Below are 22,275 nucleotides of genomic sequence, written 5' to 3'. Positions count from 1 at the left end.
CTAAAAAATTGTAGCAGAAAACCTAGTCAAGTGTTCCTGTTCATAGTCTTAGAAATCCAACTTTTAAAATGCTTTTGGATACTAACTTGAATTTCATAATTAGATGATGAACTCATTAAATGCATAAGTGAAAATGTGTATTAAAACGTTATAACTTGTTTTTCATACCAACTTTTGACAGATATTAGACATATTTAACATAGATTAGAAAGACACAAGTTTCCAGCTAGCCAGGTTTCCACACTAGCATCTCTCTACAATTGGTTAAAACCTAAGTTTTAACACTAGACCAAAAAAAAAAAAAAAAAAGAAAGAAATAACTCGTTTCTCCTACTGTCTTGGAACTACAAATAATTTTAAAAATAACTATGTTGTGCTTGCTTTTTAAAAAACTAAATGCAAAAGATTGACCTTTGCTATATCCCATTGATATAAAATACATCTGAAAATCTAAAAGACCTCTGAGACAGACAATTTCCAGATAGTCTCCAAAAATGCAAATGTGCTTTTTTTTTTTTTTTTTTTTTTTGAGATGGAGTCTCACTCTGTTGCCAGGCTGGAGTGTAGTAGAACAATCTCAGTTCACTGCAACCTCCACCTCCTGAGTTCAAGCAATTCTCCTGCCTCAGCCTCCGGAGTAGCTGGGACTACAGGCACGTGCACCAGACCCAGCTAATTTTTGTATTTTTAGTAGAGATGGGGTTTCACCATGTTGTCCAGGATGGTCTCAAGCTCTTCACCTCATGATCTGGCCCACCTTGGTCCCCCAAAGTGGTGGGATTACAGGCTTGAGTCACCGCACCTGGCCACAAATGTGCATTTTTGACAAATTTCATTATGCACTATTCTAGAAACTCTTAATTTATCCAATCAATCAGTACATTTTAAAATTCCATACACATCACACTCAGGCACTGAATGAAGTGTCATGGAGCAAAACAAAACAAAACAAAAAGCCAAAAAACAAAAACTGTTCCTGACCTTCGAGTTCTAGGAGATTAAGAACCATTACCAGACAAGTCCACTTTGGAAACTTCAGTCCTTCTCCATTCATGGGCATTCCTGGGCATTCCTATACACTGTGGTTACTGTTCCACTTTACTAAAGCTTTTCTTAATTTCAACACTGAGTATGTTTTAATCAAGTTAATCTTTCCTGCTTCATATGTAACTCAATTTTCCTCTTTTTTTTTTTTTACCTTTCTATAGCATTTTTGCCAACAGTACATTGTTAATGTTGATTTTGACTAAAAGTGAGTCATGGGAAACTCAATATTTTTAGGCGAGAAACTGTGGTAAATTGTCATCCTATTGAGAGTACTATGGGAATACAGAAAATATGTAGTAATGCGGAATTACCTAAATTAACAAATTGGTGGCAAAAGTTCAATAAGTTGGAAAAGTCAAATGATCCATAAGTATAGACTAATATTAAGAGATATACTTACAGCGTGACAAACACTTGGAATCTAATCACATTATTGATGTCTAGGTGAGGAACTAGACACTGTTACAAAGGCCTCAGAAAGGGGTTCCAGAAGTGGCATTAGATTCCTACTGTCAGTCACCATGAGCAGAATACATGCACTTTTGGAGAAGGACTTTATGTCAACTATACACTAATTTCCTATATTTAAATGTGTTTAGTGTCCAAAGGTATGGATGTCTGATTATTCTTACATGTATAGTAATGACCTTAGCAGCTCACTATCATCTAGCAGGGCAAATACTGTTATTTTCATTTAACCGAACTGATCCCCAACAGGGTTAAAGACTCTACTCAAGATAAAAGCTAGAATTAAACACAGGTCTTCAGAGTGAATACTTTCCATTGCAAACTCCAACCTGTCCAAGAACTTTTCAAGGAAATCCTGTTTAATTTGGCACTTACAGACAGACCTAAGATAGAACTAATCATGGATCTGATAAGATCTAACATTGCGAGAGGAGTGTTCACACTGGTGTATTTCATCAAAGCCACAATCAGGTAGGTAGCTTAAAGTGGCTTAACTTCCATGCGTTATATTTAGACCAAAATCAAGCTCTAAGTGATTGTTGTATATCTTTCAAAGTTAAACATGCCGCAGTGGTACCCAAGGGAAAATTGTTAATAAAAGTTTAGACTGATAGTTCAATATTCCTTTGAGAATACTTTTTAAAAATATGCTTTTCTTTCTGGTAATTAAAACACTTTTTTGGATTGACGCTTTTTTTTTTCTTTGAGACAGCATCTCTCTCTGTATCCCAGGCTGGAGTGCAGTGGGGTGATCTCGGCTCACTGCAAGCTCCGCCTCCCGGATTCACGCCATTCTCCTGCCTCAGCCTCCTGAGTAGCTGGGAGTGCAGGCGCCAGCCACCATGCCTGGCTAATTTTTTTGTATTTGTTTTTTCTTTTAGCAGAGATGGGGTTTCACCGTGTTAGCCAGGATGGCCTCAATCTCCTGACCTTGTACAAGATCCGCCCGCCTCGGCCTTCCAAAGTGCTGGGTATACAGGCGTGAGCCACCGCGCCTGGCCAAAACTTCTAAATGTTTTTTTTGTAAGTAATGCAAGACAATGAAACCAAAATTATACATTGATTATCTGTATTTTCCTTTAAAAATAGACTTCTTCAAGCAACACATTTTTAAGTGATTTTATTTTTACAAAGAGCAATATTAAAACTGTAAGCATGGGTAGGGCACGGTGGCTCACGCCTGTAATCCCAGCACTTTGGGAGGCAGAGGCGGGTGGATCATGAGGTCACGAGATCGAGACTATCCTAGCTAACACGGTGAAACCCCGTCTCTACTAAAAATACAAAAATATTAGCCGGACGTGGTGGTGGGTGCCTATAGTCCCAGCTACTCCGGAGGCTGAGGCAGGAGAATGGCATGAACCCGGGAGGCGGAGCTTGCAGTGAGCCTAGATCACCCATTGCACTCCAGCCTGGGCGGCAGAGCGAGACTCTGTCTCAAAACAAACAAACAAACAAACACCTATAAGCATCATTAAACACTTTATGCTCCCCTATACACTATCATTTTCTTGACGAGGACTATGAATACACTTTTACCTTTTAATAAGAACACACATGCAAAAGAAAAAAATGGGAAACTTTTTTTTAGATTCAAGTGTTAATTCACTTTTGCTAATTTTAAAGCAATGTCTAGGAAAAAGTGATATTTTTAAAGATTGGGCTGTATTTTATTATCTTTAGGATAAAATTAAAGATGAAGCAAGTGTGGCAGATATATGGAGTAAATTATTTTAAAAATAAGTGCTGTGTTTCAATTTATAGCTAATCTCAGAAAATAATATATTTCTATATTTATGCCTTTTGAAGTTTGTTTCTATGTATGTACATTGAAGCTCAACTTCTTATAACTGGAGAAACTAGCTTCACATAAATAAATTCAGATCATTGGCATACTTCCACTTTCATATTACCAAACTGGGCTTATTCATTTTTTCTCCCCAAATTACTCCTCATCCTATCTTTTGTATCTTTGTGAATGGTTCCCACCTTCTCCCATTCATACAACTAGAAAACCTCCACATTCTCTTTGTTTCAGCCTTATCTCTCAATTTTACCAAGTCAAGCAGACATCAAATTTGTTTTTATCTAATGCTTTCTGTAATCTGTTCCTATCTCTCCATCACAAATATGCCTACCCTTGTTCAGGCATTTATAATCTATTTACTAAACTCTTCATGGTTTATTTTTGCTTCCTTGCCTTTGGTATGCCCTTAAAATCCATCATTTGGGTTCTTGCCAGTGATTCACTGAATTGCTTTTCAGTTTTTAAAAAACAAAAAAACCAAAAATATTTAGAAAAAAAAAAGTTATCATCAAAGTGCAAAACTTCTTTTTTATGGCATTTAGGACTTTTAAATCACTTTTTCAAACTCCCCAAATAACAATATCTGATGACTCATCATTCTCGCAACAGCCTCCTGAGTGCGATGTCATTCTAGAAGCAATATAGAGAACATGGACTGTGAGCTTGTAGTCTGGGTTCGAATCAAGGCTAGTCACTTAGACCAGCTGTCTAAGAGCTGCTGTGGACTCTGAGCAAGTCACACAACACCTTTGTTCCTCATTTGCCTCAACTATTATGGTGCCACTCTCAGGAACTTTTGCCCACATTCACCTAGAAGGAGTCTGGGAAAATGCTATGGAGAGCCAGGTAAATGTGTCAACACATAAGCACTTGTGACTGCTGTTAATACATAAGTCACTTTGTAGTGTGTGATTGTGACTAGTTTTAGTTGTTTTTCCAGGGGTTCATAATCCCCCTGGAGTCCAGGGGCTGTGGCTGTTCATCTTTCTGAGACTACCCTTTATACAAAGTAAATTTGCACTAGTCACTTTTTAAACAGAATAGGAATGGAATGTGACAAAGGTGATCTGACTTTTGAAAGGTAAAATGACTTGTGTTCATGGCAAAAATATTAGTCATTTCCTTTCTTTAAATCAACTTTATTTAAACTTACATATAATACAATTCATCTAACTTATATATGATAAAATGCACCAATTTTAAGAATACAGTTGGATAAGTCATGACAAATGCATGCACTCATATAACTGTCGCCTCAATCAAGATATAGAATATTATCATCACCTCAATTTCTCCTTGTGCCTTTCTGCAGTCAATCTCTCTTCTGCATCCCAACCCTGGGCAATCATTGATCTGTTTTCTGTCATGATATATTAGTTTTCTCTGCCAGTTATTTTTAATTTTTTAAGCTAGAATTGTTTCCATGTTCCAACGTGGACGATATCTTTCTACATAATCGACTTGTATACTAACATACAAAGGATATGATGCACCAATTTTTCTGCGGGTTTAAGGAGGGGCTACAGGTGAATTTTACTCAAATTGAGTTGATAATGGAAAACACAATCTAACCTAGACACAATAGACTATATCCTTATTTTACACGATGCACCCCTGAGTCCCAGCAAGGTGGAAACTGAGCACTGGCATCCCCTTTTGCATGGATTCAGGTTCCCTGACTACTTTTTGACCCCTTGTTCTTTAGGAAAATTTATTGGTGAGTATATTAAAAAAAGGCTACGCCTTGAAATTTAGGTGTCAGAGAGAACCCCTAAAACCTATTGAGTTTTGGATGCTAGCTCGAGAGGGGCTCTCCATGGATCTCAGAGACCATTGCTTTTTAAGTACTCACTTTTAGGGTGTCACTCTGGGAGCTGCGCCTGGGGACAAACTGATTCCTCATTGGGGCTGTAACATTGATCAGGGTCAGTGGTCACCAGGCAGGGAATAGAGCCCAGGTGGCGTGGGGAAAGGGAATGGGGGCCGGACGTGGTCAGCAGACTCAGGACTTGACTCACACACTCACACAAAAGAGGCCGGAAAGTGTCCGGAGGAAGCCGGCGCGTCACGGACGACGGATCCGGGACCCTGCCGCGCCCGCCCAGCGGCGCCCGGTCCCGGGTCCACAGCCGCACTCAACCCGCCGCGCTCTCCGCCACCGCCACCACCGCGGCCACCGCCAATGAAACTCCTCCCGCTCCTAGGTGAGTGCTTAGCGCCCTTGGTCGCCGAGGTCGTCCGAGGGGCCAATGCCTTGTAGGGGACGGGATTTTTTAAGAGGTGGAGCTCACATGGCAAGTGCAGTTGGCAAAATCTACGAGGAGAATTGACTTAGTACTTCTCAGGATGTTTTTCTCCTTGACCTTTCAACTCTAAAGTTGAATATTCCAAGGTCCAAGGAATGTTACCTTTTTATTCCTCTTGAGGAAGTGTCCAGCGTCCCCTTTCACCTTTCTTCTGTTCTGACCTGAAGAAATTTGGGAAATTCAAACCATTAACACCCATGGGAGGCTTCCTGGCATTTTAAGGAGATTGCCGAGCCAGGTTTGAGCTTCATTTTGACCACACTGTGCAGAAAGATAGTAAATGACATCTCTGAGGGTGAAATAATTCCGGATTCGTCAGTATACATAGTTATTTGCCACTAGGATTTAGAACAGAATACTTAAGAACTTCTTGGTACCTGATAAGGACAACTTATGCTAGATGACTGTTTTCAGAACAATGATCTCATGCTTTATAGCTGTTGGTCCTCAAGACTCTTGAGAAGGTCTGGTAAAACAATAAAAAAGGAACCTTCTGTACTTTTCCTTATCTTTTCCTATCAGTCCACAACATATAATTTCCAAATGTATTTCAATAACTCTGATGTATAGTCTTGTTCTTTGCTTTGTTTCTTTTTTTGTTTTGTTTTTTGGTCACATTCATTTGTGTGCTGTTCCACTTCTGGAAGATCAGTCTTTGACCATAATGTTGAGTTTGTTTTTTTGTTTTTGTTTTGTTTTTAAATTTCCCCTAATGGAAAAAAAAATAGTGAAATAAATTTTATTATGAATAATTGAATTGAAAACCATTGAAATTGAAAACAATTGAAATTGAAAACAATCATTAGAACACAGAAAAAAAACAGCAATTGCATCTGTTCTCCTAGATAAGATGTCATCTTAAAATAACACAGATTTGAATTTACAAAAACCCAAATACTCAATTTACCTTCATTTCTACACAGAATTACTCCCAGAGGAGGGAAATTGCTTTACAATCAGGCAGTTCCCTTTCAAAGTATCTCACCTCAGAATGAAGGGTAACACTGAATCAACATGCTATACTGATGTGGGAACACAGTTTTTATTATAAAGCTGAGTTGTTTATTACATTTTAGCTTCGTTGAGATTTACTTGATAAAGGTTGAAATTGAAAAAAAAAAAAAAAGCCTTCATCTTAAAAGCAAGTTTTACTCACTTGCTGTTGTGCTGTTACTTAGCTAAGTGCTCTCTTGGGAAAAATTTATAATCCATTTATCTAAATAGAAAGAGAGGAGAATTTATGTTTATTATACTCTAATTCAACAGTGGGGAGAGGTGTTTCTTTTACTTTTTGAAAAGGTGTGTTTCTGTATTTTATTTAGTGGTTTTTTCCACTTTGTTGAATTGTTCCTATACTCAAAATTGCACCAAGACACCTTGTCTCCCAAATGCAAAATGTGAAATACGCAATGGAATTGAAGCCTGCTATTGCAACATGGGATTTTCAGGAAATGGTGTCACAATTTGTGAAGGTAAACAAGCTTTATTACTTCTTTTGGATTATACTGTAAGATTAAATTCTGATGTGAATGTTTTTCTGTCCTCCAGAAACTAACTTGTTTTGTTACACAGTTTAATTTCATATATTTAAATAACGCTTAAGTAGCTAAACAGTAAGTTTGACTTCACTTGTCAAAATTTATGCTTGTTATTGATTTTAAATGACTTCATGCATATCTTATTTTTTGATGCAAATATTAAAGATTTCCCTTTAACTCATGCTGGAGATCCAGGTATAGAGGGCATAGTCAACAGCTTTGGGAACAAAAGAGTTCATGAAATTTAGACTATACTGGTATGGATTGCCTTCATATATCCTCTTTACTACTTGATATATGATACCAAGTATATAAGTATTTGTATACCTATATGGTATATGATACCACATATACAGGTACTTGACCGTCTATATTTGGAGATAATATTAAGAGATTCATGGTTTTCTCATGCATACCCTGGGCATAGGAAATGACAAAAGAAAGAGAGAATTTTGAAAAGACATCATCTTTTGAAAAAGTAGATTATAATCATAGAACTTTATGCTACTGCCCAGAGACAGAATGCCAGAAAGCATCCTTGTAGGATGCAGTGTAGCCCATTGATTTGATCAGCAGAACACCATCTGATAATCAAATTTAAATAAGTTCGTGTCTGTAGGTGTCACCTTACCCTTAATCCTCCACTCCCCTTAACACACTCAATCTTTTTAAATTCATTTTCAGTGAAATCTAGTTTTAACTGGATCCATAGACCAACATTCTGTGTAGAAGAGAGAGAGAGAAAAAAAAGTACTAGGTCATACAAATTAGTTTTAAAATATAATTAAATAGCAAGTTCAAATTAAAGTTGTGTGGTGTCATGCATCTAAATGTATTTAAGATAACATGAACTTTTTTAAATTAGGCCAGGATATTGTATATTGTTAATATTGCATATGTTTGCTTACAACATAAACAAGTTGTACCTTGTGATTGAATTATATAGACTCTTTAAAAAGATTAAATAGGCAGTATTTAGTAAGACCAAACCTCATCATAATTAGGTTGAATGTTTAAAAAGTGTACAGCAAAGCTACAGTTTGCTTAATGGTGCATTAAATCAGGCATTTCTGCTTGTGTACACAGCCAGAATTTGTAATATACTATTTTACAAGAATTACAAAATCCTTTTCATAAATAATCTTAGAAATTTATTGTGTATTTAATTGAACGGCATTATAGCAAGTGGAAAGTTGAGTGACCTTCAAAATACTGCATCTCACAAATTAGTGTGCTTTTCCACTAATCATTACAAATTTTACTACAGTACTTCATAACCAGAGTTGCCTTTTTGTTTAGATACTTTTCAATTGTCATGCTTACCATAAGTAACATCAAAATTTTTCACAATTTGGACCTTTAGCAACCAATCAGCTTATAATCATGTCTTTAATGATTTCTTTTAAAAACGCATCTTCCATTATCTAAAGCAGTTGTTTTTCCCCCGCTGCCTAAGTCAATAACTAGCTAATGAACAGAAAATATTTTCCATTGGAAAGAAAATTCTTTAAGACCTTTTGGCCTGCAATTTCTTTTCACACAGAACATGATTTGTAATGGGAATTTATTTCCTTCTTAGGTTCCTGTTAAACTTAAATTCCCTTTCTGTTTTTTTAAAAAAACTCCATATACACTTGTTTTGATATTTATTATCTGAGATTTGTAATGTCTTCTTAAAACTGTTCAAACAGTGATTTTCATCTTTTTCACCTTTTATTAATTCACTGACAGGTTTTTAACCTTTTTTTAGTCAGGATAGTTAATATGCCTTTTAGGATTAAAACACTGCGTTCCCAACTGCTGAATAGTCTAGGTTATATTTTGAGTTTTAAGATTCTTGTTGGCATTTTTGTCTCTAAAGAGATCCCTCACCTTTCCTATCTTTCTCTAAGATTGGTATTAGGTCAAGATGAAATGACTGGACAGGAGATTAGCTACAGAGGATGCCTACTTCTTGATGAATAGAATTTGTTTTCTTTTATCTGTCTTCAATATCGCTGTTATCATAAAATTTATCTCTCTCAGAGGTACCAAAGAAATGTTATAGTAACAACCCAACCTCACTAAACATATTAAAAGAGCAAGTTTTGAAGAAGTAATTTATAATTTGTTTTGCATGGTCCTAAAGAAATAAGCTTTAATTGTAGTGAATTTATTTAATCATTTTTTAATTCAACAGATGTTTATTAAGCACTTTGATCATTATCATAATCACATCAATATTAGAATAACTAATATCTACTCTGTGCTGAGTCCAAAAAATTAATTAACAGAGGCCTTACAGTCAGACGTACTGATTAGGAGTACAGGCTGTGGAATCAAACAGACTTGGATTCAAATATTGGCTCTACCACTTGTTTGGTTGGTTGACCCTTCCTACTTCATTTTTATTCTACCTAACAGAGTCATTTCCTAATACACATAATTTATCATGTAACTCAGCTACTTAATACCTGCCAGTGACTCTTCCTTGTCAACAGGATAAAGTCTAGGCCCTTAACATTCTTACTTAATTCCCATTGCCTTCTCAACAAATATGCCCTCTGATATATGTCTGTCATGAAATTCTTGGAACTCCTTTAAAAATATCATACATGTTCAACTTCTAGGTTTTAGCTGATGAGTAAAGGAAATAATTAACGGCCAAAATGGTTTTTCAAAACGTTGTATGCTTATAAAGTAATATATGGGGAACATTTTTTGATGAGTAGCATGGAGTAAAGACAATTTGAAAACTTTTGAGATGTTTTGAGCAATAGCAAGCTGACTGTAATAAATGTATTGACTTTCAAGTTGTTACTTCTCATTTGGATGCATATGTTCCATTATTTGTTTAAATATAAATGAATTATTTTCATGCGTTCATCTTATAAATATTATAAGTGGAATTATCATTAAGTGGAATTCTTCAGAATTTCACTTCCAAAGGAAATTGCTAATGTCTCTAACCCTAAAATAACAAAAATAAACCTAATATGTTACTGAAACAAATCCGAGAGGTAAACCAGCTTGTTTAGAAAACATATTTATAATGCAATTATTATTCAAACATTTTAAAATAACCATTACAAAGCAGAAAAACAATAATCAAAAGATATCAGTGCATTTTGAAGAAGAGATCAAGCATTTTCCTCTATGATAAAATATCATAATTACCTTGAAAAAATAAGAAAAAGGCAAAGCCATTTACTTATTTTAGCAATTACAATAATCATTGTATCCCTTCATACTAGACATTTTCACAAAATGGTACATTTTCACAAAATGGTACCTCTAAGCAATTAGCATAACAACAGTTTAATTTGCTTACCTAAAAAGATTGTCTATCACCTTATTTTTATCATACCCTAGTGAATTAAATAGTCTGCTCACCAAAGTTAGTCTGTTTATTCACTGAGATAGTGTGTTACACAAATAAGCAAAGTTGAAGTTCACAAATTGCTTTAAAATTGTATAAATACGGATCTTATGTGAAAGTACATACCCAGAATATAGAGTTTATCCAAACTATCTGCTTCAGGTCCCTTTGGAGAAGCTATTTTTCACAGTAGCTTCTAAATATTTTCTTTTCTTTTTTTTTTTTTTTTTTGGTCTTAGGCATTTTAAAAACATTTATTTTCAGTTTTCATCAGACATTATCAGCTCTCTGGTAGTTCATCTGAAACTTTTCTTGTCCTTTCATTTTTAAGTATTGAAATTTAGGAGTAGTCAATTCAGTTGAGTAGTACCTGGACCAGCATTCATAATCCCTGCCTCCCTCTCCCTCCCTCCGTCCCTCCCTCCCTTCCTTCTTTCCTTCCTTCCTACCGTCCTTCCTTCCTTCCTTCCTTCCTTCCATCTGCCTTCCTCCTTCCCTTCCTTGCTTCTTTTCCTTCTTTCTCTCTTTCTTGTTTTTTAAATTACAATCCTCAAAAGGAAGTGGTTCCCGATTTTCAGGTAATATTTAAGGACTATTTCAAAAATTCCAAGTATATATCTCAATAATATTATATGTATGTTTTGCTTCATGTACAAGATATGTCACTAAAAATCTTAGGGAATTTTTACGTATCTCAGAGGAACTTCTTAAATGAATACTACAGCAAACTTGAAAAAGTATAAACTCAGATGTGCTACTGGAGAGTCATGTATCAAATTTGTTTAAAGAGAGGTTTATATTTCCTTGGGGTTTCTGTATTAAATGGGAAATGTAACCCCTTTAAGAAATTATAGTCTAAATTAACCCAGGGTTTCCCTTCCAGGATCATGATTTCTGTAAACTTCATCCAAGTAAATAAAATATCTTGCCAATTTCACAAATTCTTTTCTTTGTATTGCAAATATGACCTCTTTTCTCTCTTCACAAGAAAGGTTCTACAGTAGAAATACCTACCACTATAATTAGTTGGAACTTCCTCAGAAATATCCACTCAACAACATTACACATTCCATCAATATATAGAAAGAGGAAAATAAACCAATAATACTATTATAAAAACTTCCTTTAGATTAATATTTGCTTTGAAAAGAGAAGGAAAGCGGCTTGTGTGATCTGAGTTTTGCTGATCAGTTCCACAGTTTTAAAACCAAAGACTTCGCTGATCCGGTTTATTAAGGTCAGTTTTACAGACTAAGTTTTAGGAACCATTTCTCCAAATCATCTTACTTCATGTTTATCTCACAGGGTAATTACCAAGAACGAATCAGATACAGCTAAGAAATTTCTTGAAATCTTAAAGTAGGGTTTAATATGAACATACGATTTTGGATTTTCCCAAGTAACCGATAATGAAACCTAATTAAAATTTTTCTTCAAGTAGAAGCCTCATTTATTTTTAATCAGTATTATCTAGATGGATTCATTGAATATTTAAAACCAGAAAAGTAATATCAAGTAACTAATAGGATGAAGAATGAAATTGAAATAATAAAAATGAACACACAGCTTCTGGGTTCTAATTTTAAGAATAAAAGTTATGCAACATTTTTTACTAAATCGATCTTAAATAAGACTTTGCACAATATATTTTCTACTTATGCACAGAAAAATACCTTCTGGGTTGACATTATTTGAATGTTGATTTTTTTTTTCCAAATTAAGAATACCATTTTCTGTTTACACTTCAGGCTCTGCCATCAGTTTATAAAGTTGATGATAGGTAGAAAGATAGATACAACTATAGATGTGCATCATATAATATGTATTAGTGATAAGGAATCAATGACAATAAAAATTGAATATGCTTTTCCTAGAGCTTGTGTTCATTTTGCATGCAAAGTGAACACAGTGGCTGTACCATCTTATATTTCCTGTTCTGCCATATATTTTGAAGCTGCTATGAATGTAAAACTAAATAAAAACTGTATTCTAAATGTGGATTATCATACATTTTCATTCCTGTTGCTTTTCCATGAAAATTCTGGTAGAAGGGTGACCAAAGAAATAGTAGAGATAGTACTTCCAATGCTCTCCCCAAAATCACTGAGTCCAAATTTTCCACTGTGTTTATTATAGTTCCAGTCTTTTGTCAATATTTTAAGGTTGGAAACCTTATTTTCCAAACTTGATGACATTTCTGTCATTCTGGAAATGTCAGTTGTCTATAGTCCCAATTTTTAGGGCACCAGCACACTTCTTAGTAAACTCCTGGTTATTTTAAAAGTAGATTATCCAGTCTTGTACTTATCTGTGTTCCCATTATTTCTCTTCTTCCTTATTTACTCTCTTTAATTATTAAGTAAGTTTCAGGTTTGCGGCTTAATAAAAAAAATTATATATTGATGTTGATTTTAGTGACTTCTGTGAGCTAGACACTATTCTAAGCACTTCACATGAATTTTTAAATTTAATTCTCACAATACTTCTCTGAAGTAAGGGCTGGTATTATCCCCAATTTATAGATTAAGTAATTGGCCAGAGAAAGTATATACAAACAATTGCCTCATAGAATCCTCAAACTACTCTGTGATGTAGGTCTGCAAATAAAGAAAGTGAATCTCATTGAGATAAAATGAATTATTTTGGTTCTACCCCACCCCCATCAGCCTTTTCCCTGCTACATTATCAAAACAATCATATATATATGAAGATATTTTAAGAATCTAGCTGTGTGCGGTGGCTTACGCCTGTAATCCCAGCACTTAGTGAGGCCGAGGCAGGTGAATCACCAGGTCAAGCGATAGCGACCATCCTGGCAACATGGTGAAACCCTGTCTCTACTAAAAATACAAAAATTAGCTGGACATGGTGGCACATGCCTATAGTCCCAGCTACTCAGGAGGCTGAGGCAGGAGAATTGCTTGAACCTGGGAGGAGGAGGTTGCAGTGAGCCGAGATCGTGCCACTGCTCTCTAGCCTGGCGAGAGAGAGCAAGACTCTGTCTCAGAAAACAAAACAAAACAAAACAAAACAAAAAAACAGAATCGGTGCAAGTTTTAATATCTTGATAAAATGCGTAGGTCAGGCACAAGAGTTTAACTCCTGTTCATCAATTTCCATCAAGACAAGTGAATTTTTTTTAAAAAACAATGAAATCAGAAGGAGGCCATAAGAAGTCCACAAATTACAGTGAAATTCTCAAAGCAGTGTCTAATGCCACAAAAGGGGGCACTTCAGTGCATATAAAGAACCCTGCGGCAAAGAAGCCAGCTTTTCCCTGTGGTGGGTATCCTGTCCTTTTCCCAGAAATGGAGAGAAATCTAGGTGATTGTTTGAAACATTGTTTTCCAAAGATTACACAGATCGGGCTTTCTATTCCTCATTGTTTGTCCCCAGATAAAGTCAAGAAAATACTCTAAAAGAAAACTTGGTTATCTGCCTGGAAGCAACTCTTGAGAGTGAAAATTGATGCCTCCTTTCTGCCTTCTCCTTACTGATGTTACCTAGAATAATGCCTCAAAATTACTGTACCCATCTGCGTATACAGAGAACTCTGAAATCTCTTTTACTCCAGAGATAGTAATGGTTAGCTGGCAAAATCTGGAGCAAGTTACCTGTGATAATCAACATTGTTTTCCTAATTATAAATATGAGGGTCATTTAAAGATAGTCCAGTCTTTGAAGAAAAGTGAACAATATTAACACGTAGATGAATAAATAGAAAAATTTGCCTGAAAAGCCATACTTTTAGGTTGAAGAAAACACTCTGATTTATATGCTCAAAGACATTCTGGAAAATTTTGCATCCAAACAATTACAAAAATTTGAAGAGGCTTCTATGTACAAAAGAAGTATCACGCCACAAAAAAATATTGCTTTGGTATAACCTCAAACCTTTGCATTGCTCAACCTCTTCCAAACGCTTTCTCTAACTCTGCTTCTTTCATAGGAGGAGGTATCAAGATACAAAGCTGCTAAAATTGTCAGTAATGCATGCCAGTGCCCAAAAACCACCAAAAGATTGCGATTAAAGTTTCTCATTCCTGGGTTTTCTGTCTTGCAAGGGTGGTTGCCGGATAAAACAGGGAAGCTGCAAATATTCAATTTATTTATGTCTCTATGGAAGATACACCAGGACAGCATTAGTCAAGATATTCTTGAGCATATCATCTCAGTACCATTCCCCTTTTCACATCTCGATTTCACTCCTTTTAATCTTTTTTGTTAATCTAGGTCCAGACCTTTTTCATATTCCTCCTGTGCTTTATCTCAAAGGTTAAACAAGGTGATCATCCGTGTGTTTTCTGACCCTAACTGCATGGTTTGCCTGTGATTTTTATATTGAAATGTCATTAATGCAGTAATGGAGTCCATACCTGGTAATCATTGTTGCAGAACCTCTGCTTCATTTGATTGAACTCAAACTCTTTCTGTGACTCGCTTGTAACTTTTGTTGTTGCAATAGTGTAATCATGTCTTCCCTGTGTTGTGTGTTTACCCCAAATGATTTCCTGAATTCATTGGCTAACTTGATTGCTCCTGCCAAACAAACCTAAAGTATTTTTCACCTCCTATAAAATATATTTATCTTCTGATAACTGATGAGATAATGTACAACAATAGGGCTGAAAAAAAATCATCCCAAAATTGTAGCACTAAAAAGCAAAGAGGGAATATAACAGAACAAAATGGAAAATAAGAGAACAAAACTGAGAAACAAAGGACCAACCATGGAAGGTCTAATATTCATCTAATAGTAGTCTTATTGAAGAAGGGTGCAGGCAAAATTTAGCAGAGGATAAAAGACATAAATTAATTTCCCAAAACTTAAGAAAGTCATGAGCCTTCAATTAAAAGAAACCACAGATGACCACTTATCTTCTATGGAAGGTGCCTGTGCCTTCACTTCTCAGTTTATTTTTAAGGAATATCTATTGATATCCTGTTATAAAAGAAGAGTATAGTTTACTTTATAACCTGTCACTTTTATTTATACATGCACGTTGTTTATAATCTTTATGTCCTTAAGTAGTAACAGAATATATTGGCTGACTTAACATTAGGAAACTCCATTTCTAGAGCCTAGGTTAAAAACCTACACAAATCGTGAGAAGAGAGAAAGTACTTTTCAAAAGGACATTTGGGTGACTACTGTCAGGAGGATGAACAGATGCCATGCAGCCAGAAAGGCAAGTGACCACTGCAAGAAAGTTTCTGTCAGTCCTTTCAGTTCCCATTTCTACATCCATCTACTTTCATTTAACCACTACTTTATCTTTTTCCTGAGACAAATTCTAGTCTAAAAAGGAACATTTATTAGAAATCTTGTGTTATATCATGTTAATAATAAAATAGTTTCTAGATTAATCTCTTATCCTCCAAGTTCTCATTATTGGACTCCTCTTTTATATCTTATGCTCCAACAGCTAAAACCCATCCTTATAAGTTGAAACCCTCTTGGTATCCTATGCTCCTGTAACTAGATTCTCTAATAATAAATTTTAATGTTTCTGTGCTAAAGTCTCCAAATTTGTTAGGTATATTTTATCTCTGTTCTACTAAGATTCTCATCGTAAGTCACAAAGAGCATCCAAGCCTCAGTTTCCCTAAAATGCACAGATTGGACTAATATATTTATTAATGTCCCTGCAAGGTTTAAAGTTATTTGATTCTACTATTGTAATACATTTATTTGAACTGTAGCCAATTTTCAGTTCAACCAGTTCTTGAGTACATAGCCTTGATCTTGGACTCAATTTGAAACATGAAAATGAAACAGACACCGATTTTGATCTCTCGCCTGTAAGCTCAGTGCCCTTTCCACTTTATTGCACAGTTCTGTTAAACTCTGATCTCTGGAGCTGGCATGACCAATGCAGGAGATGCTCTATCTACTCTTTGTACTCCTCTCGTCTCCACTCATGACCTGACACAACATGATACTCTTTCCTGGTGAGCCAGGATGTGACCTGAAAGTTCTTCTCCCAATATTACCAGGCTGGTGCTACAAATCAGTAGAAGTTGGCACATAAATGAAGCATTTTTTCCATATTTTCTCTGTTGGTTTCCTCCCTCAGAAGGAATTTCTGGATCAATTTTCTGAGACCCCTCCTGCATTACAGTGCTAAAAAGTAAGACATTAAAGATCATATGATCAGTGAGAGAAGTACTATATTGGAGTCACTTGAACCATTAAAAGCAAGTGGAAGTCTGTTACATCCATGATTTTTATATTTGCTCTCCTATTGGAAAGGTTTAGTCACTGTGATGTGTGACTGAGAGTACTCCTTTGAGTAAGATGGTGCACAAATCCATTTAAGGGACAGGAGGGTTGTAATTCATGTGATTTTATCATTGCCATGTAACTAACAACTAAAACAAAGTAGTACATAGTGGGACTGATTTTTGTGTTGCAGTTCCAAAAGATCTTTGCTTAACGAGTGTTTATGTGCAGGAATGGTAAAAGTAGAATGGATCAGAGAGGCAGTCGTCTCAGCTAGGAAGTAAATCCAAAAGCCACATTTATTCATTCTGAGAGTAATATATATTGCCAGGCATCAAAATAATTTTGCACCAGGCTCAACTAATGAGGCAGGATGATCAAGTGTATGTGTGCTCAGAGGACAAATTAGATCCTTTCAATACTGGGACTTATAAACCTGGTTTCTGTCCAAGACCAGATTCACATGCCACTTTCTTTGCAAGGCTTTAAAAAAAATTTATGTGTCAGTAATAATTGTTTGTTTTTAATCACACTCTCTAAAGTAATTAATCCTAGTAATGAATAAATAATTTCATTTTATTTTTAAATTGATGATGGAGTCTGCCTGCTTTTCATTAGTGACTGGGAAATCCCATCAATGACTACACTTTGAGGAGAATGGCTGGTTCTTATTTTTTATTGTAACCTTGGAAGCTACAAAAATCCGGTCCACAAAATGCTGCAATTCTGGTTTGTTGATGCCCCGCTTTTGTTGTTCTTTACCTATGCTGAATTTATTGAAAGATCGTGAATGGTATTTCTGTTTGCAAGAATCAAGCACTTAGATGTGATTGAACATCACATATTGTATAAGGTTGAAATGGGATTACTTTAGATGTAATCCCATCTCAAATATTTTGCTGTAAATACAGAGTATCCATCATAGCCAAATGAAGAATTTGCATAAATGATCAAAGTCAGTATCATAAACTTTACATTGGTTTGCTCTGTAATATCTTTGTTTTCCTACTTCATTTTAAGGGATGAACTATGCAAGTCTGAATTTTCATTGACTTATTTATTGCTTTTGTGAACATTTTCATGAATAAGAAAATAACATTTCCTAAGACAGAGTTAGCTGAAATATTGGCATTAGTAACATGTAATGGTCTGTTTTTGAGGCAGCCTTCAGAGTCCCAAGAATTACTTTGTTACTTTCTTTTGGATCTTATGTATCAAGTATGATTTTTTCACAAAAATTCTGGGAAGTGTAAAATCACTGGCACTTAAAAAAATGAAATTTTTGGCCAGGTGCGGTGTCTCATGCCTGTAATCCCAGCACTTTGGGAGGTCGAGGCGGACGTATCACGAGGCCAGGAGATCGAGACCATTATAGCTAACAGGGTGAAACCCCATCTCTACTAAAAAAATACCAAAAACATTAGCCAGGCGTGGTGGCGGGTGCCTGTAGTCCCAGCTACTCAGGAGTCTGAGGCGGGAGGGTGGCGTGAACCCGGGAGGTGGAGCTTGCAGTGAGCCGAGAGGGCGCCGCTTCACTCCAGCCTGGGCGACAGAGCGAGACTCCGTCTCAAAAAAAAAAAGAAAAGAAAAAGGAATTTTTGCTTAGAATCATATTAGTACTTATTTTTAATTACAAAAATAATTTTACTCCTTTTACTCCATGTGTTATTCATAATGCTTGTCTCACATTTATCACTCACTTCCAATGAACCAAACTTCATAAATACAACTTTATATAGAGCTAAATGTATTCTTCATTAAACTATTTAAGATGAGGTTTTATAGGTTTAATCATTTTTTACATTATTATGTGCAAGGTGAAATACTTTATGCTGTTACAATTTCATATTTTAAAAAACTTTATTTTGTTTATTATCATGCCCTAAATTTGATTAAAATGGAATGCATGATCACATAAACAAACTGGGAAGAAATAAAGTATTTTTGCTCTCTACAACTTTAAGTCATTTTATGAGAATTTGTGTACTCCCAATATATAAAGATTATGAATAAAATATTGTGTACATCCTCGAAAAATGCTTGGTTTAAATTTAAAAAAAAACGTATTTTAAACCTCCTTGTTACTTTCTTCCTCTAGAAAAGATTATTTTTCTACTGTTTAGCAGTGTTACAATCAACTAAAAATTACATGTTTAGGAGAATGTAGAAAAAATAATTTAAGAAACTCTAAATGTATTATCCAGGATAATTTTCTACTTCCTTTATGCCCAAGATATAATTTAATATCCTCTGTTTTATCAACCATCAAACATCAAGTGGTCTGAAGTGACATAGATTTGTATAGTTTGTTAGTCAGCTGTATGACAGAACACCACTGTACAGTATATATTATACAGCTTTTGTATAAATGTATCAATCATTTGGATTGATAAAAAACGGAACAAATCAAACTCGTCAGGCATAAAAACGGTGACTTTTCTGAATATTAAAACATTGAGGCAAGATTTTTGAAATATTCTTTTATCCTTAGCTATTTGGTCCATTGCCGTTGAGCATAGATGAAAAGCACCAACCTTAAATTATTGTCCTTTTATGTGTAGTTGTGAGTAGGATAAGAATGAGAGTATTAGGAGGAAATAAAGTTTTCAGGCAGTTGGAATATAGGGAACAAACTCTAACATCTGAGTCTAATAGACAGTATTTTATATTCAAGTCAAAGAATTTTCATTAAAAATGTGATTATGTGGAGTGTCATTGGTCAGACAAGCTCAATTCCTGAAAAGTCCCTTGGCATGGGATTTACTGCAAGGTAATGCTATTTTCCATATCAACATGGTTTTTCTGCAATCTTATGTTCAGATACATAATTTATATTAGCAAGAAATCCGGATTAGTGTACAGTTTCATAGATTCTCTTTATAATTGTTTAAAAGCTTCCTAATAAATTGCTGAAAGACAGAATGCTAAAACTGTTCAAACTTTGTACTTATTTTAAGGAGGAAATTAACACTTTGGTCCTTTATTTACCATGAAAAGAGATAATAACTTTCTCTAGGAAGATTAGAATCTAACCAAACATTGTAGTCTAAATATAGCATACAAAGTCTTGTGCCATTTGTGAAAATGCTATCAGGGAGAAAACCCAGTAACTGACTTTCTGCACTGTATTTTTTAGGTACACAGATTTAATTTAGAGATTATGGTTTGAGAATAAAATTTACCGTATGAGTGTTTTTGGCTGATAAGAAATTGATTTTGTGACCTTGGTACACATTAATTGAAATATCTGGCAATATGTCTTGACTAGGTTAAAGGAACCATACATACTTGGAACCATATTATTCCTTCACACTGTACTAGCGAGTTAATCCCTTTTTGCCATTAGAAGGATGTGAACTGCTTTTTGCTACTATGGGAGCAGAAATAATCTCCTCCTATTGAATAATAAGTAGGTTTTGTGTAATTAACTTACACAAAACTTAGTTGGTTGACTATATTGAAGGTGAAGTCTTTTAATTTATTTAGGAGTTATATTACTCACATATTAAATGTAGTATATTTTCACATATTTCAAAAGTTATATTTATTAAATCATAAATATAAAAATATGTGTTGATGAGCATATTGAGACTTAAAGGTTGTTATTTCAGTTATTCGCCAAATTTTAGAATGTAATTTTAAATAAGTTAAAATACCGTGAAAGTACTAAATTGTCAGCATTCTCCGTACCTTAAGTGCTAGCTTATTTAACCGATATTGACTCTAATTGTATTTACGCAGGAGAAATGAATTGCAGAAGAGAATTAAAACAAATTGTGAAATTTGTAAATTCTGCACAAAGAACCCCAAAATATGTACTTCCCATGAGGTTTTTGGGACTTGATTAACCAGACTAGTTATCTATACAGTAATTATCCAGACACATGCATTGCACATCTTCACTTATTTCTCTTTCGTGTATATAACTTCAGAACCAAAATGTAGGTCATGCTTATCTAGCACTTTGTGCTTTTGGCCCTCTGAAGGACAAGAACACATCGTAAGTCTTAACGAATTTAGTATTAAAAATATAATTGAAGTTGTATTTAACATTTACAACTAGCATGGGGAAGGAATGTGCTGCTGTCTTTTATGCATTTTTGGTAATTAAAGTTGACATGTACAGGCAACTAAATCAGTTTTCATGAGATTGAACAGAAGCTGAGGTGTTTTTAACACTTGCTTGATAGTTTTGCCTTTGTGGAAAATTATTGATATTTTGAAATAAGAGAGTTGTATATCCTTTGTGTCAAAAAGGTTCTCATGCCAGATTTCCTGGTGCCATATGGAGGATAAGTTCTGAAGATTTTTTCTGGACCTTTATAAACACAGAAACCTATTGAGAATATTTTTTAAAAGTACAACAAATCTCAGTTGTATATGCAATGCAGAAAGGCAAGCAGATGCTTGATTATAGTGTTATGCTTCTTCAACTAATGTTATGTTCGCTGCAGCAGTTTCCAATGGAATACCATGTGGAGAAGAATGGTCTCTTAAATGTGTTTTCGTCTTTGAATTTCAATTTATTTGTAGACAAATATATTTTAAAAATTTCAGTAGAAGCATTAATTGTTGTTTTATAGTCAACAATCGTTTATACTTCTCCTTTGAAAAAATCAAATGGTTGCTTTGAGAATAAATAAGTATAGTGTTAATCTGAATTTAAGCAAGTCTTTAGATTGTAATCTGTAGTAAAAATTACATTATTGTGTTAAGAAATTAAAACCGAAGTCTTATAAATTATTGGTGATACCTTTTTAATAGAAGATTCCAGTGATTCCTAAATTGTGAACCAGGGACTTACTACTAGTAATGCCTTAATAATTCCATATCAATTTCTTAACCAATGAAAAAAATTCCTTCTAACAGTGTTTAAAATTAAATAGAAATATGACACACTTAGAGAATACAATTAAAAATAAAATTCAGAAGTATGACGAGTGCTCAAAATTAGATATCAAGTACATATAATAAACACAGAAGGGAAAAATGGCTTGTTCATTTCAAAAGAGTTTTGAGGATGTAGCACTAAGAGATACACTGAGATAAAAAGGATCCTCAGCTTTTTTGATTCAGAAATGAAATATTGATGATCTCAATCAAGATTAATCAAAACCTGATGAAAATATCCTGATCATCCGTGGGAAGTAGAATACAGCTTACTGTGGGAGTCAGGACCTTGGAGGAAGCAGAACTTCTAAAGAAGGCATTCCTGGAATTGAATCCTGGTCCTGGCATCTACCAGCTTCTACATCTGTGGATTGTAAATAGTTTTATCAACAACAAAATCATTTTTGAAAACGAAAGATGAAAATACAATTAAAGCACTTAGTTATAACCCAGCCATCTAGAAAGGCTTCAATAAGTCATAACTGTTACAATGTAAATCTGTCAATCACTTTGTGACAAAATTGTGTTTGATGGGTTCAGTCTCTTTCTACTTGCCCAAACCATTCTAGACACCTGATTAAGATCATCTAGGCTGCAAGATTCTGATGCTAGTGTTGCACAGATAACAAGATGCTCTT

At 34.8% G+C, this 22,275-nt stretch overlaps 1 protein-coding gene across 1 annotated transcript in view; it reads left to right on the top strand.

The window, feature by feature from the left end:
• The first annotated feature begins 5,343 nt into the window (after nucleotides 1–5,343).
• Nucleotides 5,344–22,275, top strand: part of ADGRL4 (adhesion G protein-coupled receptor L4) — a 114,978-nt gene continuing 98,046 nt past the window's right edge. Inside the window, exons 1-2 of the mRNA XM_003892108.3 lie at nucleotides 5,344–5,526; nucleotides 6,951–7,100. Of these exons, the coding sequence (XP_003892157.1) occupies nucleotides 5,505–5,526; nucleotides 6,951–7,100 (172 nt within the window). The 5' untranslated portion in view covers nucleotides 5,344–5,504. The remainder of the gene's footprint in view (nucleotides 5,527–6,950; nucleotides 7,101–22,275) is intronic.

The sequence above is a fragment of the Papio anubis genome, chromosome 1 (genome assembly GCF_008728515.1).
Source record: "Papio anubis isolate 15944 chromosome 1, Panubis1.0, whole genome shotgun sequence".
NCBI lineage: Eukaryota > Metazoa > Chordata > Mammalia > Primates > Cercopithecidae > Papio > Papio anubis.
This window is presented reverse-complemented; position numbering and strand designations above follow the sequence as displayed.